The sequence below is a fragment of the Sinocyclocheilus rhinocerous genome, unplaced genomic scaffold (assembly GCF_001515625.1).
Source record: "Sinocyclocheilus rhinocerous isolate Xijiao unplaced genomic scaffold, SAMN03320098_v1.1 scaffold225, whole genome shotgun sequence".
NCBI lineage: Eukaryota > Metazoa > Chordata > Actinopteri > Cypriniformes > Cyprinidae > Sinocyclocheilus > Sinocyclocheilus rhinocerous.
In genome coordinates, this window is record NW_015630532.1 from 1,400,329 (window position 1) to 1,414,467 (window position 14,139).

Below are 14,139 nucleotides of genomic sequence, written 5' to 3' on the forward strand. Positions count from 1 at the left end.
TTAGTTCCTCTCCTCTCGATAAGACAGTTCCCTCTTCATTTGATCCTGAAAATTATCTGTTAGAGTCAACACGTATTATATTAACTTAAGTTATAAATAGAAGAAATGATATAGCAAATTAAAGCATGGTGTGAATATATCCATCTCTTAATTACCTTTCAAACTTTGAAATTCCCGCTCCAGTTTTTTTCTTAGCTCCACTTGCTCCAAGAGCTGCTTTTGGAGCTCCTCTGTGGAAACCGACAGAAATCACATCATTTATCATATCACTGTGACTTTTAATCACCACACATATCCCAATAGCTTTTGAGTAAGCTACAGTCTTTTAGAGAAAATTATCCCAAGTAAATCAGATGTTTTTTTTATCATGTATTTTCACTCTCTGTTTGGTTTTCTTGTCTAATAGCGCTATTTAGGTTACTAAGGCTAAACACACGGTGCCCGTGTTCTCAAGCATGACATTGCAAAATAATTAGGACAGTTGCCTGAGGGGTGTGTGGAAAACGAGCCTGGCAATGTGGATCGTCTGCAGTTCAAGGACAATTCTCAGTTATACACAATTGTGTAGCGATCACACGCATTTTTAAATTCATAATGAGTGTAAAATGGAGAAACACTGCACACAAAGAGCTATTTGCCTTAAAAATAGACATCGCCTTGTCTGTTTTAAACAATCATAAAAGCCAGTTGGCTGCCTCTGTTTGTAATTTGTCACGTTATCTTGTGCATAAACTGTGATTTCAACACCCTAACACATTTGCTTAGCTAACAATGGAATAACACTGCTGAAAATTGTCAATAAAATATCAAAATATTTACCTTTCGCCATATTCTCGATGTCTTTCTCGAAATTAAATCTGTTATCAGTATTTCTCAATGTAGCGTCGCCTGCCACAAAATATAGAAATATATTATCACACTGAATTTTAAAGATGATTTATTTTGTATAAATATGTAATGTTGTTTTAAAACACACACACACACACACAAGAACAGGACAATATTTGTATTGCTACTCACTTGGGTTCTCTTTGCTAACACTAATATGATCCGAACAGGATTTTTGTGATTCACATTCGTCGTCAGTAGGGCTGTTGTTTGAAATGTGTGAATCTAAAGGAAAATAGTCTTGTTAGCAGGCCACCTATTCAGAGTAAATAATTAAATCCTATAATTTCTTCTAAAATCGACGAAATGAAAGTTGTTAAAATTCTAGAGTATACGCTATATAATAGGCTACTAATGAATTGTAAATTGGGGGACATTTTTCCCAGTCATCTCAATAGCAAAGAATTTTTCCTAATTTACCCAAATTCACTTATTTAAATGTTAGTTTGTTAAATTGTCTTACCGTTTGTTTCCGGTGCGCAGCGAGGAGGTTTAGAGGCCGAACAGGGCAGTGTGCTCTGAAGAGATGCTCCCTCCTTTTCATGCGAGTACACCTGCAAAAATGAACCAAGCATTTAAAAAATAAATACAACCCCAATCATGCATCATTTTCTTCTTTTCTTACGCAACCATGCTTCAGACAACAGACTGCGTTTATACACTTCTAATGATCTACGAATATTTGGCAACATCAAGCCAAATTACTCGTATTACAAGGTAAATTCGGTCAGATGGACTGACAAAGGAATAATTTACGGAGTTATCCACAGGGGAGCCCTTACACCAACGCACCAATAGCCGCGGGCGACGACAGAAATGATCAGTCATTCTAAACATTTAATTTAGTATAATTACGCGCCGCTGGGTTCTTTTATTTAGATCGTTCTACGTTAATAAATAGAATATAAACGATCTGTATCCATAACAACATAAATTGCAAATTGTTCACAAATAGAAAACTATGAATGTAGAGTCCATAGGCTCAATTATGCGTCATTACTTGCTATTAGAGTTGAAAGACTGCTGTATCAGACAAGTGCTATTCTGAACAATGACTGTTTTAATTCAGTCTGCCATTTTGTTGATTCAAATAATTTGACACTAAGAGGGAGCTATTTATTTGACGTTTTAATACTGGATATAGATTCAAATGGTTTCAGTGCCACTGAATATGGCAGTTTGTGTGACTCACTTCGTAAGCAATGGCATCACTTTTCTTTGCCACCTGCTTGTTCTGCTTTTGATCAGGGGAGCTCCCGTCACTAAAAGTGGCTATGTGGTCATCATCCGGCTGCGGAGTTGGACTGTTTTCCCTCACGGGACTTTGTCGATCATCCACGGAAAGTTGTATAGACTCCTCGTCCTCCGGAATTCTGTGAGTCTCCACGTCGACATCCGGTTCTTCCCCGCTGTCCACACATGGAGAGGCTGATCTGTAGCTGGAGCTCTCACTCACAAAGTCTGGCGACAAATGGCCAGGATGAGCACCGCTGTACGCGTCCCTGTTCCCGTAGAGCTTAGCTATGCTCTCTGCGTCTTTAACGACGGGTTTGAACGCAGAAATATAGCTCAGCTTTCTGGGGGTGCGGGGTTGACCCTCACTTGACCTGGCCTCGTCCCCAGATTTGTCCTCGTCGTTCCTGAGGGACTGCGAACTAGAGCAGCGCTCGCTGTCGAACAGACTGTCTCTAGGTGTGTTTCCTCCCCGCTCACTTTCTGACATGTCTGTTTCGGTTTGCCGGCCACCCAGGAGCTCCGTGTGTGATTTTAGTTGTGCTGGTTGATAGGATGAGAGCGCCAGGCTGCCCGCGGTAGGCCAGAACATGGGGAACGATGGATAGATACCGTCCTTCGCACCGGGCCAAAACACACCAGGTACATTGGTCCTATTCTGCTCACCAACTCCATCATCCTTCTTTTGACACAGTCCAAATGCTGGGAAGCTATACGGATGCGGAAAGATGGGTGGCGGGATCTTCTGAAGCATGCCGAAACTCTTACTAGGCACAGGGATGACCGGGTAGTTACGCACGCTGCTGGTTAGGTTGAGGTTCCCACGGTCGTCGTCGCAGCGCAAAGTTTTGTGAGGAATATCAGGGGAAGCGGTCTGCGTGATGTTTCCGGAGGCCGGCGGTTTGAGCGGGGAGGACATTTCTGATCCATTCCCTGGCAATGCACGTTTCCGGTTCCCGCCGTTAAACATGGCCTTGACGTCCTCCCACGCGTGACAAATGTCATCAGACAAGCTTTTGTCGGTGAGTTTTAGATGGCGTCTCCATGAATTAAAATTGGCCGCGTCCGGCTGGGTGTATTTCGACTCAGGTGTGCGGTGCGAATGAAATATAAATTTGTTGGGTGAAAAATACATATTGCAGTAGGTGCACTTGATGCATTTCGCCCTGGAGCTGTTGTACCTCGCAGGTATGAAACTTCCTCGGCTGCCCCAGGAGCACTCGTGGGAAACATCGAATGCAAAATTCTCGGGTAATTTGGGAGGGTTGTGAGCCCCGAGGAAGGATTTGCAGAGGCGCTCGGCCTCGCGTTTTGTGATCATGCCGCAGCGGCGCGAGGAGATGGGCATTGCCCCCGCGCGCCTCAGGATCTCCAGCTGCACCGGTGTGCACTGGACACACGTGATTCCAAGCGCCACGCGTCTGTTGTGGATTTCGTTGTAGCTGTAGTGCTTCAATAAAGTGTTGGAAATCTGCGCCAGACACAGCCTCTCCTGACCGTCGATGACCAAAGAGACTATGGGCACTCCGTACAGCACAGTCTCACTCACTTGATTTGGCTTCAGCGAGCTGCTGCTAGAGTAAGGCTGCAGTTCTTGCTTTGAGTTGGGGGAAGAGCAAACATCTCGTCCCGTAGAAAGCTGACTGGGTATCGACTCCATTCCTGGAAGTCTGTGAAGAACGAGTCAGAAATGTAACATTACAATTCAATTCAAGAACTGTTTTTTATGCAACTTTTGAGAGATGATCTAGAATTATTAATGTGTGCTTTCTGTAGCCTTAAGCGTTGTCCTAATATAAACACATTTTTATCATAATAAGTATTACTATTATTTTGGTTTTTATGATAAAATCTCAATAAAAAGGCAAAATGAAAAAAAAAGGCAGTATGTGGCAGCTATATTCTGTTTTAAATGTCTCCTTCCTGTCTACAATTTTGTCTGTTACATTTTTTATTTTGTTTCATCCTCGATAAAATTACTTTTGCAAGATAAGAAATGATATTTAAAAATGACAATTTTTTACAATCATTTGAATAATTATTTTAGCATTGTATTACAAGACTATACTGTTAGTATTTTTAGTTAACACTTTACATTTTAAATGACTGCTTTAGGCCTGCTAATTAATATTTGCAATTAATACCTCGCTTTTTATGTTGAGAATATTGCCGGCTCTAACGCTATCCTTAAAAGCTCGCACTCTCTGACCTGAGAGTCTATCATTGCTTAATGTCTCCAAATCGGCTCAGTAGCCGGAGCGATTTACTTAAAGGCCTCTTACGGCTCTAATACGCAAAGGGGCAGAAGGGAAGAATCTTTTAGCTACTCCAATGAGCTTAGCATCAAGTAAAAGAAGCAGTAAGCCGCTTTCTGTGTAATTACACAGCCTGTGTTGTTCGACTTTGATCTGTTAATAAAAGTCTTATCATTTATAATTAAAACATTGCGCAAGGAGCTATATTATATTATACTATATTATACTTATATTTCAGTCCTACACATATATTCGTTTGCTAGATATGTATCCGTAATCCTTACATCTTTAAGATGTACAATTGTTCTATAGATTTGTCATATTATTTTGTATCAAGTGATTTAGGTGCAATAAATTCTCTTTCGTAATAAAGGATCAGCATATTTTTAAACATTAGCTACAGGCTAGCTTTTCTTCTAAAATAATTTTGACAGTAATAAGCGCGTTCATTTAAGAAAATACACACGCTGGTTATTATTTTGTTCAACTTGTAAATATAAAAAGAAACTTACCTTTTTATCAGGAAACGAAGTCAGATGAGCGAGTGTGTTTGCGTCAAATTAACAGGCCTAAAACAAGGACAAAACGTCCGTCTGTAGTGCGTGATGAGAACTGCGAGGTTTTATAGAGTCTCTCCTCTCAAAACAGCTTTAGAGTTTCCATTCCACTCAGCTCTCGTGCGTGGTGACGGGAGCGCGAGCCGAGTGACCAACCACATGGCAATCCCGGAGCTCGTGCCTCTTCTTAATAGGTTCTGCGCGATCTACTTCAAGAGAGGGGACGCCAAAAAGAATAAGAAGGCACACCCACTGAGATCAAATCCTATTCTGGTATTAACCGTTTGCTTCCGCTACTCCAAAACAAAGATCACTGCCAGTTTATAATTGAGCTGCTTCCAATGATAGATAGATAGATAGATAGATAGATAGATAGATAGATAGAAAAGCAGGGCGCTTAAGTGCCGTTTTAGCGGTTTTGTGCGATTGCGCATGAATAAAGGCGGTACAGAGAGATGAAGAACAATGAACAACGGTACATTTTGATGATTTGTAATTTCCCCCCACTAATATCATGTACACCTGCGTCTTATTGTTTTGGATTAGCCTAATAAGTTTCCTATGAATTTTAGAACTTAATGTTTATGTTTGAGCGACACTTCGGAAACCAAACAATATAGGCTATCATTATGAATTTGCACTGAATATTTCCTGTAGGCTCGTGGTCATCGCATTTGACGTCACATGTCTCCCGGTGAATGATGCACATTTGTTAAACACACCAGCCAGTGAGAGCGGCTAGTGTGTACAAACAGTGATATATCAGAGCAATTGACTGAGGTAAGTGGTGCAACCTTATATGGCCGTATTAACTATTTAAAACCTGATCAACGACCTTCAGTTAACCCCACTAAGTCTTGACGTAAAGATATCAATATTGAACCGGGCAAAGTTGTGCTGTCCACTCTGAAATACGACAGTGGAAAATTGTCATTCTCTCAGAAATGTTTTGGCGATGTGTGCAGGCATCACCAGTCACGCGTTTCAGTGCCCGCGACTCCCGTTTAGGAGGGTTTGACAAAAGACAGACGTTGGATAAAAAAATCACCGTAGTCTGTTTTAAACAAGTGAAATATCTGTCTTAAACAACTGCTATATTCACCTATTGGTTTTGTTACATTTTTCCATCCCATTTAATTATTACAGCAACCGTCTAGGCCTATTTTATTAGGCTACCTTCCGTCATTCGCTGAGGTGTCAAAACAGACCTGATTAAACGGTAGTTAATTAGGCTATATAAAATGTTAACAATTACCCGGAATCAATTAGTTAATAATGTCCAAAAAATGCCTTAGAGGGACTATTCTTCTTAGCAGAGCCATTACATCAGAACTGCCTTCAAGCTAAACTGTGTTTTGCGTTAAGTGAACATGTATCTAGGCATATGGATAGGCTGCGCCATTGGCTATTTGACACAAGTAGACTAACTTGATGAGTTTTTATTATAAACTCTCCCAAAATGTTTGAGCAAAAAATAAGTAAATAAATAAATACATTTTAAAAGCATAAAGTATAGCCTAGTTAGTTTATATCGTCATTGAAAACGAATGGGAAAGTTTAAAAATCTGTCAAGCGATGCTCAGTATGCCCACCGGCCACCGGCTTAACCTAATTCAATATTAATAGGAAGGGAAACTTTAACCAGATCTACCTGGACGTGTCTCCTTTCACAACCAAGAAGCTTCGTTCTGGCCCAACAATAATTACAATTTTATTCTGTAATTATTCCTTTCTTGTTAATTATTTAGAGCTCGGACTCAAAGCAGCATTGTTAGTGTTTATGGCGGGGAGACAGGGGCTCACATGTCCTACAAGACTGGATCCTCCCACGAGCAGGTACAGCTACACAACAGCCGTCATTAAACAAGCTACCCTGCCATCATTTAAGTCAGACCTTTGAGAAGAATATCCCTTGTAAAAATGTGTAAGCAGTGCACGTTCATGTACCACCTCAAAATATTGAAATCATTCTAACAAAAATGCATTTGAAGTCATTTAATGGTTGCATAGGCTATATTTATCACGATTAATTTTACTACCGACCAGGTTGTTTTGTGTTAAACTTGATGTGCTTAGTAACCTCTCTGACATGCTATTAAATAATCAATGCTTGTTTTTACATAACGGTTGAATCAATACGATAAATATTGTGTTTCAGGACGACATATGCCATTATTAGCTCATTAATATACAAGCTATTATATTACACATGCACGAGTAACCTAATTAAAGAAACTTTATATAGGCCAGTTGCTGAGTGTGAAAGAAAGAATCGAGAAAACAAAACGTCTTCATTAAATAGTGCACTATAAATGTTCTTTTGCATAAAATTAGGATTAAAAACATGTTCTTAAAATATAATTAGTTGTATCGCACATGAAGTTGCAATAAAATGACTTTTAGTTTAATACTTACCAACATCGGTATTTATTACCGCACAACCTCTTTTATTTTGAATCTGTCAGTAGTGACAAATGGTTCGGACAACAGAATAGACTAAATAAATAGACCAACCTGATTATGGTAGTCAGTATTATCGGAATGAGTCAGGCACAAATATATTTAAGGCACTTTAATAATAATAAAAAAAGCTAATGCCATCATCAGCTGACTGGACACCTTTACAGGACAGTTTGAACTGATGCCCTCTGGTTGCCGTTTTAGAGAACTAAAGACAATGGTCAAGAGACCAGACAACTCTATATTTTTTATATTTAGGCTATTGGAGTGGGTTAATATTCAAATCACCAAATTTATTTAAACCACAGCATAATAATAAGAGAGTATAAAATGCAATAACACTTTTTTTCTTTCCTTAACATTTTATTTTACTAAGAAGCTCATGCTATTGTTGATAACAACAAAGACGGAAACACTTTAGATTTAAACCAGTGTGTTTTCGAAAAATACGAGATGCTGTCCTGGAGGTCATTGCGAAGATTGGCGCATAAATCAAAGGCAGACTAATTCAGCAAGAGAGGTTTAATAAACGAATCAGCTGAAAAGCAGTGTTCTACAGTCACCGTTATATCCGTGCAGTATAAAAGCGCGACCCCAATAAATTTCACTTTAGCGCGAGATCAGTCAGCTTCTCTCATATTGATCTCTGTCGCCTTGACACCCCCGAGTCGCCTGCCGCAACCTTTTTGTTTCGAGTGAAAATAGCGTTTCGATTACTGTTTTTATTAGGAAAAGATTGCTACAAGAGGTTCACCATGGCCTGAAAATTAAGTGGTGACATTTTAATTACTAGACATTGATAAAGGAATCTCGCTAATGGCTGTGAACAGGTCTTTCGGTGCTCGTCCGGCCCCCGCGCTAATCAAACTGGACTGCAGGAGAAAGGTCGCATTAGAGCAGCGGTATATGGGCCCCAACAGCTGAAGGAGGAGGAATACTGAGGGCCTTTAGCTGCTGGGTACCTAGAATGATGCACTAATGAGACCTTTGGATTGGACTGTTGTTTGACCCTAAAATGCAAACGTGGGACAAAATGACTTACAATTGTTTGGCTATTTTTCCATTGACAAGGACTATTTATCAAGTTAAATGCTTTTTGTATTGATCACCATAATGTTACATCCGATGCACAGTGTTATTGTAAACATTAAGGTTGGACTGTGTAAGTGAACACTAACAGTGATCCGGTTCAATATGCACTCATGTGGACAGGAGAGTGACTCCGACCTCCGTATCAGATTTCTGTCCTCCCCATTGTAGTCATCCTGTACGGACCCCAACACTCGGAAAACACTGGACCAAAACTGCATCCCATGACCACTAATGAATTATGTGTAATCAAATACCATCCTTTCAAACACACAGTGTAAACTATGTAATGCTAATCATCTGAGGGATAAGCCTAAACTTAATCCAGAGGAGTATCTTAAATGAATAGTGTCTTTGAAGATGGAAGTAGGTTTATAATACCATATACTAAATTATTTATCTTATAAATAACTTTAGCAGGTCTTAGAATACAGACAGCTACATGTAAATACATTTACGCAAAGATTGCATGGTTAAATCCATACAGTCTTGCATTGGTGAATTTTCTTCAGAGAACATAACTGATATTGCATGTTTTTGCTTTGGACCTGAATGATCCTGCAAATGGTCCAGAGAGGTGTGCTATATGAGCACCAGCACCACATGTTGTCTTCACAAATCATGTAAATCTAGTTCGGATTGTCCTGAAAAACATGGAAACATGGAATGCAGACAAATGAATCAATAAGATCTGAATGGTTTTATTGGGAAAAATCACCTTTATGTGCAAACCTCACCTCAATTGCAAAATTAGGTAGTCACATGGTTGTTTTTGTTCCTCATAGATTTAGTTTTGGCCCGGTTGTCATTAAAATCTAAGAAATTAATTTGAGATAGTTGTACAGATTAAGAAATAGGTGCAACAAATAACATAACTTATAATGCAGCTTAAAAACCCCAAAAATTTACTAATGTATTTGGCTTTGGTATAATGACAACTACATTTTCAGAACTATACACATTCTTCATTACAAAAAAATGCCCATTTCCATTGTGTGCTGGCCTGGCAGTCATATCCACTGGTGTAATAATTCTGATATTTTTTCAAGACACAGGCAAGGATGAACCACAATATCTAAATAAAATACCTGGCACTTGCATTTAAAAAAAAAGTAATACTGATGAGACATTAAAATGGCACATAAATATAAGAAAAGAAGGCAGATGTGATGGCCTGATGTGGTTAATGTGGTTAAAATCCTAAGTGAAGGAAGACTTAACAGTAAGTTAAGTCAGTGAATTTAGATGCATCTTGCATCTGCTGTGCTAATCTGCATCTGCTAATGTGATCTAAGAATACACAGGTTCTCATCTGAATTCATTTTAGAGATTTTCTTTTATCAAAGACTTATGGGAAAATATTAACTAGACTTGTCCGATTTGCTGTATAATATTAAAACGTATGCTACCGCTCAAAAGTTTGTGGTCGGTAAGATTTTTGAACATTTTTGAAAGCGGTCTCTTATGCTCACCAAGGCATCATTTATTTGATCACAAATCTAGTAAAAAAAAAAGTGAAATATTATTACTATTTAAAATAACTGTTTTATATTTTTAATGTTTTAAAATGTAACTTATTCCTGCAATGGCAGAGCTGAATTTACAGCAGTGTCACATGATTCTTCAGAAATCATTCTCATATGCTGATTTCTCAGCATATGGGGAAGTCGTGGCCTAATGGTTAGAGAGTCGGACTCGTAACCCAAAGGTTGTGGGTTCGAGTCTCGTACCGGCAGGGATTGTAGGTGGGGGGAGTGAATGTGCAGCGCTCTCTCCCACCTTCAATACCACGACTGAGGTGCCCTTGAGCAAGGCACCGAACCCCCAACTGCTCCCCGGGCGCCGCAGCAAAAAATGGCTGCCCACTGCTCCGGGTGTGTGTTCACAGTGTGTGTGTGTGTGTTCACTGCTGTGTGTGTGCACTTTGGATGGGATAAATGCAGAGCACTAATTCCGAGTATTTGTCGCCACATGTTACGTCACTTTCACTGATTTGGTGCTCAAGAAACATTTCATCACAGTTGAAAACAGTTGGGCTGCTTCATATTTTTGAGGCAAACAATACTCTTTGCCCGGACGTTCAAATGAACAACATTTATTTGCAACAGAAATCTTCCATAATATTGTCTTTACTGTCAATTTTGTTCAATTTAATTCTTCCTTACAGAATACAAAAAAAAAAAAAAAAACTTACCGATTACAAACTTTTAAACAGTAGTGTGTACATAGAGCTAAACGTGTATAAAATGACCTTAAAAGAGAGATTAAGGCAATGCCCAAATCAAAGTAACCAATTCCCATGAACCCCTTGAATAAAGTTCACAGCTGGGCTTATGCTGGATGAGGGCAAGAACCAAATCCACTGGCCTCTCATGTATCATTACAGTCGGCTGCTGCTGGACTATCTAAAATATCATCCACACGAGCCTTCCACCATAACAAGGCATCACATTTTTCCATCTTCAATGGTGTATTGCCACAACTGGCAGGCCATTTGTGAAACTCAACAAAAAGTGGCTTTTAAAACAACAGCAGCATGACTTGCACTGCAGCAGGGAGCAATGCTCGACACAAGCCCATATATTTAAAAACCGAGATGATTTATGACATGCCCACAATGTTTTGGCAAAACCAGATTGTTGCTTTACGTACAGACAGAGACAGTATTTTCTCTCAAATCCAAACCCACAGGAACTGAATCTCGAGAAAAGTCGAGCAAGCAACAGCCCCCTGCAAGGATCTTCTGCGAAAACATTTACTTTGGAATCTGCACAGAAAGTGAAAAGAAACCCACTGCAGAAGAACAAAGTTAAAGATTTGCATCGATGCAAACCAACATACGGTTAAAATCCTCATTTGCAGGATGCTAGCATAATCTGCATTGGACTTGTAGCGGTTCTCTCACCATGCACCATTTAACTCAAGGCTGGGAGGAGGTGCTCCATGTGAGGTGCTGCAAGATCAGCCGCTGCTTCTCTAGGTTTAGTGGAAGAGTAAAGTGAGGAAATGTGGACACCATATTATCCCAGAATTCCATCTGGTGCCGCTGCTGTTCACATGAGTCTCTGTGCTTGCTGGCTTTTGCGCTCCTCTAGACTGCGGCACACCCACATGGACACGACCTCAGTGTTGCCATCATTATATTGCATGATAAAGGGGTGGTCCTGAAGGGAGGAAAAGGAAAAAAAACACAGAATGAGGCAAATGATTCTTCACTGATACATAACAGCAATATAAATTAGTAATGGAGACTGAACAACAATTATGTTCTTGTTCAAAGACATCAAAATTATACAGTAAGCACATCATTCTGAAACCATAAATCTCACTGTGGTGTGGCATAACAATTAAAAAGACAGATACAGTTTACAGCTTTCAGTTATGTTCATGTCAAGGTGATGCCAACTGATTTTCTTTTCTATATTCAACATAGATAAACAGTAGCAGAATGAGCAGCGTAAATGAGTGTTGCTTTTTCTGCTGCAAAGCATCTCAAGTACCAACTTGGCATTAAATAGTTCAACTTGCAATTGAAGGACAGTGATCCAAATACAAAATCATTAGGAAGCCTTAATTGTGAAGAAATACAAGCTGAATTGAAACAAACAACTGTTGCTTAATCTGATGTTCATTTGACGCAGACTGAACACCTTTGATGGTCTTCTCATACCCTTTCACCACTACAGCATCCTCTCTCATTCTTTCCTTCTTTCTCTCTCAATGAGGACAACGCTCTACCATCAATCGTTCTGTCCTCTTAATGGTGAGCTCTGCCTGTGCCACAGTGAGGTTAATCACTCTCAGTGCTGGAGTGGGCATCCTGAGGGGCGAATCTACCAGCCACCCATCTCATCAATCACACGGCCTTGCTGCCAGCTTCTCAAGCGGACCTGCTGCAGTCATATGCTTCTTCATGTTGAGCCTGCCTGCTCAGGTGAGGCTCTGACCCCAGCGATAGACAGAGGAGAGTTCATCTCATAATTCTTCTCCTATGGGCACTTTTGGCCCAAGTCTGGACTTGGAAATTAAGTCTCTTAACCCCTTAACTGTCACCGTCCCACCTGTGGGACGCTTGGCGCTCTTTTTTGTTGTCCTTTTTCTCTATCAAATCTTTTAGTAATCATCATAAATGATATATCATTTGAAAGCTTAGCTGGGGGTGACAGTTTTGAAACACACTTTTTATACTGTCATTGTTATGTTTGTCCATGGATGTCAAATACATGCATCACAACAGAGGTTCTATCATTTTCATTTCAATTTGTGTGCCCTAAATGCACAACATTTAAGTACAAGTTTTGCATAATTTGTCATTTCCAGTTAAGCTGTAACTTTGCCAATCAATAAATATTCAACAAGACATTCAGAGTCTTCAGAAAGGCGGTCTCCTTGGTAATCAATTACTCTAACTTTTCCAAAAAAACTTTATTTAAGGACAAAATTGCTCAGGGCTGTGTTTCCCGAAACCTTCTTAACGCTACGTCGTTCGTAAGTTATACCTCAAATTGTACCTTGACGTTAATACGTGTTTCCCGAAACGTTCTTAGTTAAGTATACCTTCTGTAAGTCATTCGTTCCTAAGGTTAGTCTGGACCACTCTTAGCTATACCTTACCACTGTTCACAGTTCACTCCACTAGTGGCCACCACTGTGCAAAAAGCTTCTTCACATTTCAGTCGATACGATTGTAATTCTGTGGCAAGAAAAAGTGCAGAACCAAATAAATATTACAATTCTAAAGTTGTAATACACCCAGTGTTCAATTAATTGAAGTGTTTTTATGCAAAGAATAAAACTGTCATTATACTGATGGTTGTTAGTTTTTCCATTATAATATACAAAGGCACATCGGCTGGCAAACAATTAGGCAGCACATAATTAGGAGTCTATTTAAAGGGAATGAATGTGATGGGGAGTTTGGTCAAACTATGGAAGCGAGACAGCGAATAGTTGTCCTAAATTAAAGACGGCTGCGTCCGCGGAGCCAGTTAGTGTATGTGCACTATTTCATAATAGTGTCAGAATAGCTACCATGTCAAAAGATACAATTCTACAAAAATTTTGCCTGCCACGGGAGCAAATTCAGCAGCTTTTACATCTTGTTGGTCAAACTTTGTAGAGACAAACTTGACGGAGCTACCCCCTAAGCCCCGAAATTCAGCTGCTGGCGGCTCTCCGTTTTTTATGCTGTGGGGAGTTTTCTGGAGGTGGTTGGGGATGGATATGGGCTGAGTAAGACCTCGGTGTGGCGGTGCATTCACACAGTCACAAATATCCTGCTCCGTCACGCCACCAATTACATAGCCTACGTATGCCTTTCACCAGGCACGAAGTGATGGAGGCACATCAAGGCTTCCATGCCATTGCAGGTGTCCCGTGAGTAATTGGCCTTGTTGACGGGACACTTATCCCCATCGCCAACCCATCAGCGCTCGACCAGGCATTCATAATATATGATATGCAAGTGCTATAACAAGTCTCAGTTAGCTTAATGCAGTACATGTAGCAAGTTTTTTTTTTATAATATAATAAATAAAAATAAAACAGATAGAAAAAGAATAGAGCAAGCTAGTGTTAGATGCCTTTTTTTGCTTTTGTTAATCAGAAGTCAGAAAGTCAGAATTATAATTGTATAATAAATAAAAAGAAAACAAATA

At 39.7% G+C, this 14,139-nt stretch overlaps 1 protein-coding gene and 1 pseudogene across 1 annotated transcript; both read right to left on the reverse strand.

Moving 5' to 3' along the window:
* On the reverse strand, positions 1-5,122 carry LOC107740498 (SKI family transcriptional corepressor 1 homolog-B-like). Its single transcript, XM_016552951.1, has 7 exons — positions 4,889-5,122; positions 2,081-3,791; positions 1,352-1,442; positions 1,021-1,113; positions 820-888; positions 156-230; positions 1-56 (listed from the first exon to the last, which is right to left on the reverse strand). Exons 2-7 carry the CDS (start codon positions 3,779-3,781, stop codon positions 1-3), a joined length of 2,085 nt encoding a protein of 694 aa, XP_016408437.1. The 5' UTR covers positions 3,782-3,791; positions 4,889-5,122.
* A 5,560-nt stretch (positions 5,123-10,682) lies between these two features.
* The window catches only part of LOC107740442 (dual specificity mitogen-activated protein kinase kinase 5-like), a 57,484-nt pseudogene continuing 54,027 nt past the window's right edge, over positions 10,683-14,139 (reverse strand).

Excerpts from the sequence above, each read along its gene's own strand:
- LOC107740498 (XM_016552951.1), bottom strand. The coding sequence starts at position 3,781 with ATGGAGTCGATACCCAGTCAGCTTTCTACGGGACGAGATGTTTGCTCT. Across the intron at positions 1,443-2,080 it reads GTGATGCCATTGCTTACGAA|GTGTACTCGCATGAAAAGGA; the intron begins GTGAGTCACACA and ends TCATTTTTGCAG. Across the intron at positions 1,114-1,351 it reads CTGCGCACCGGAAACAAACG|ATTCACACATTTCAAACAAC; the intron begins GTAAGACAATTT and ends ATTTTCCTTTAG.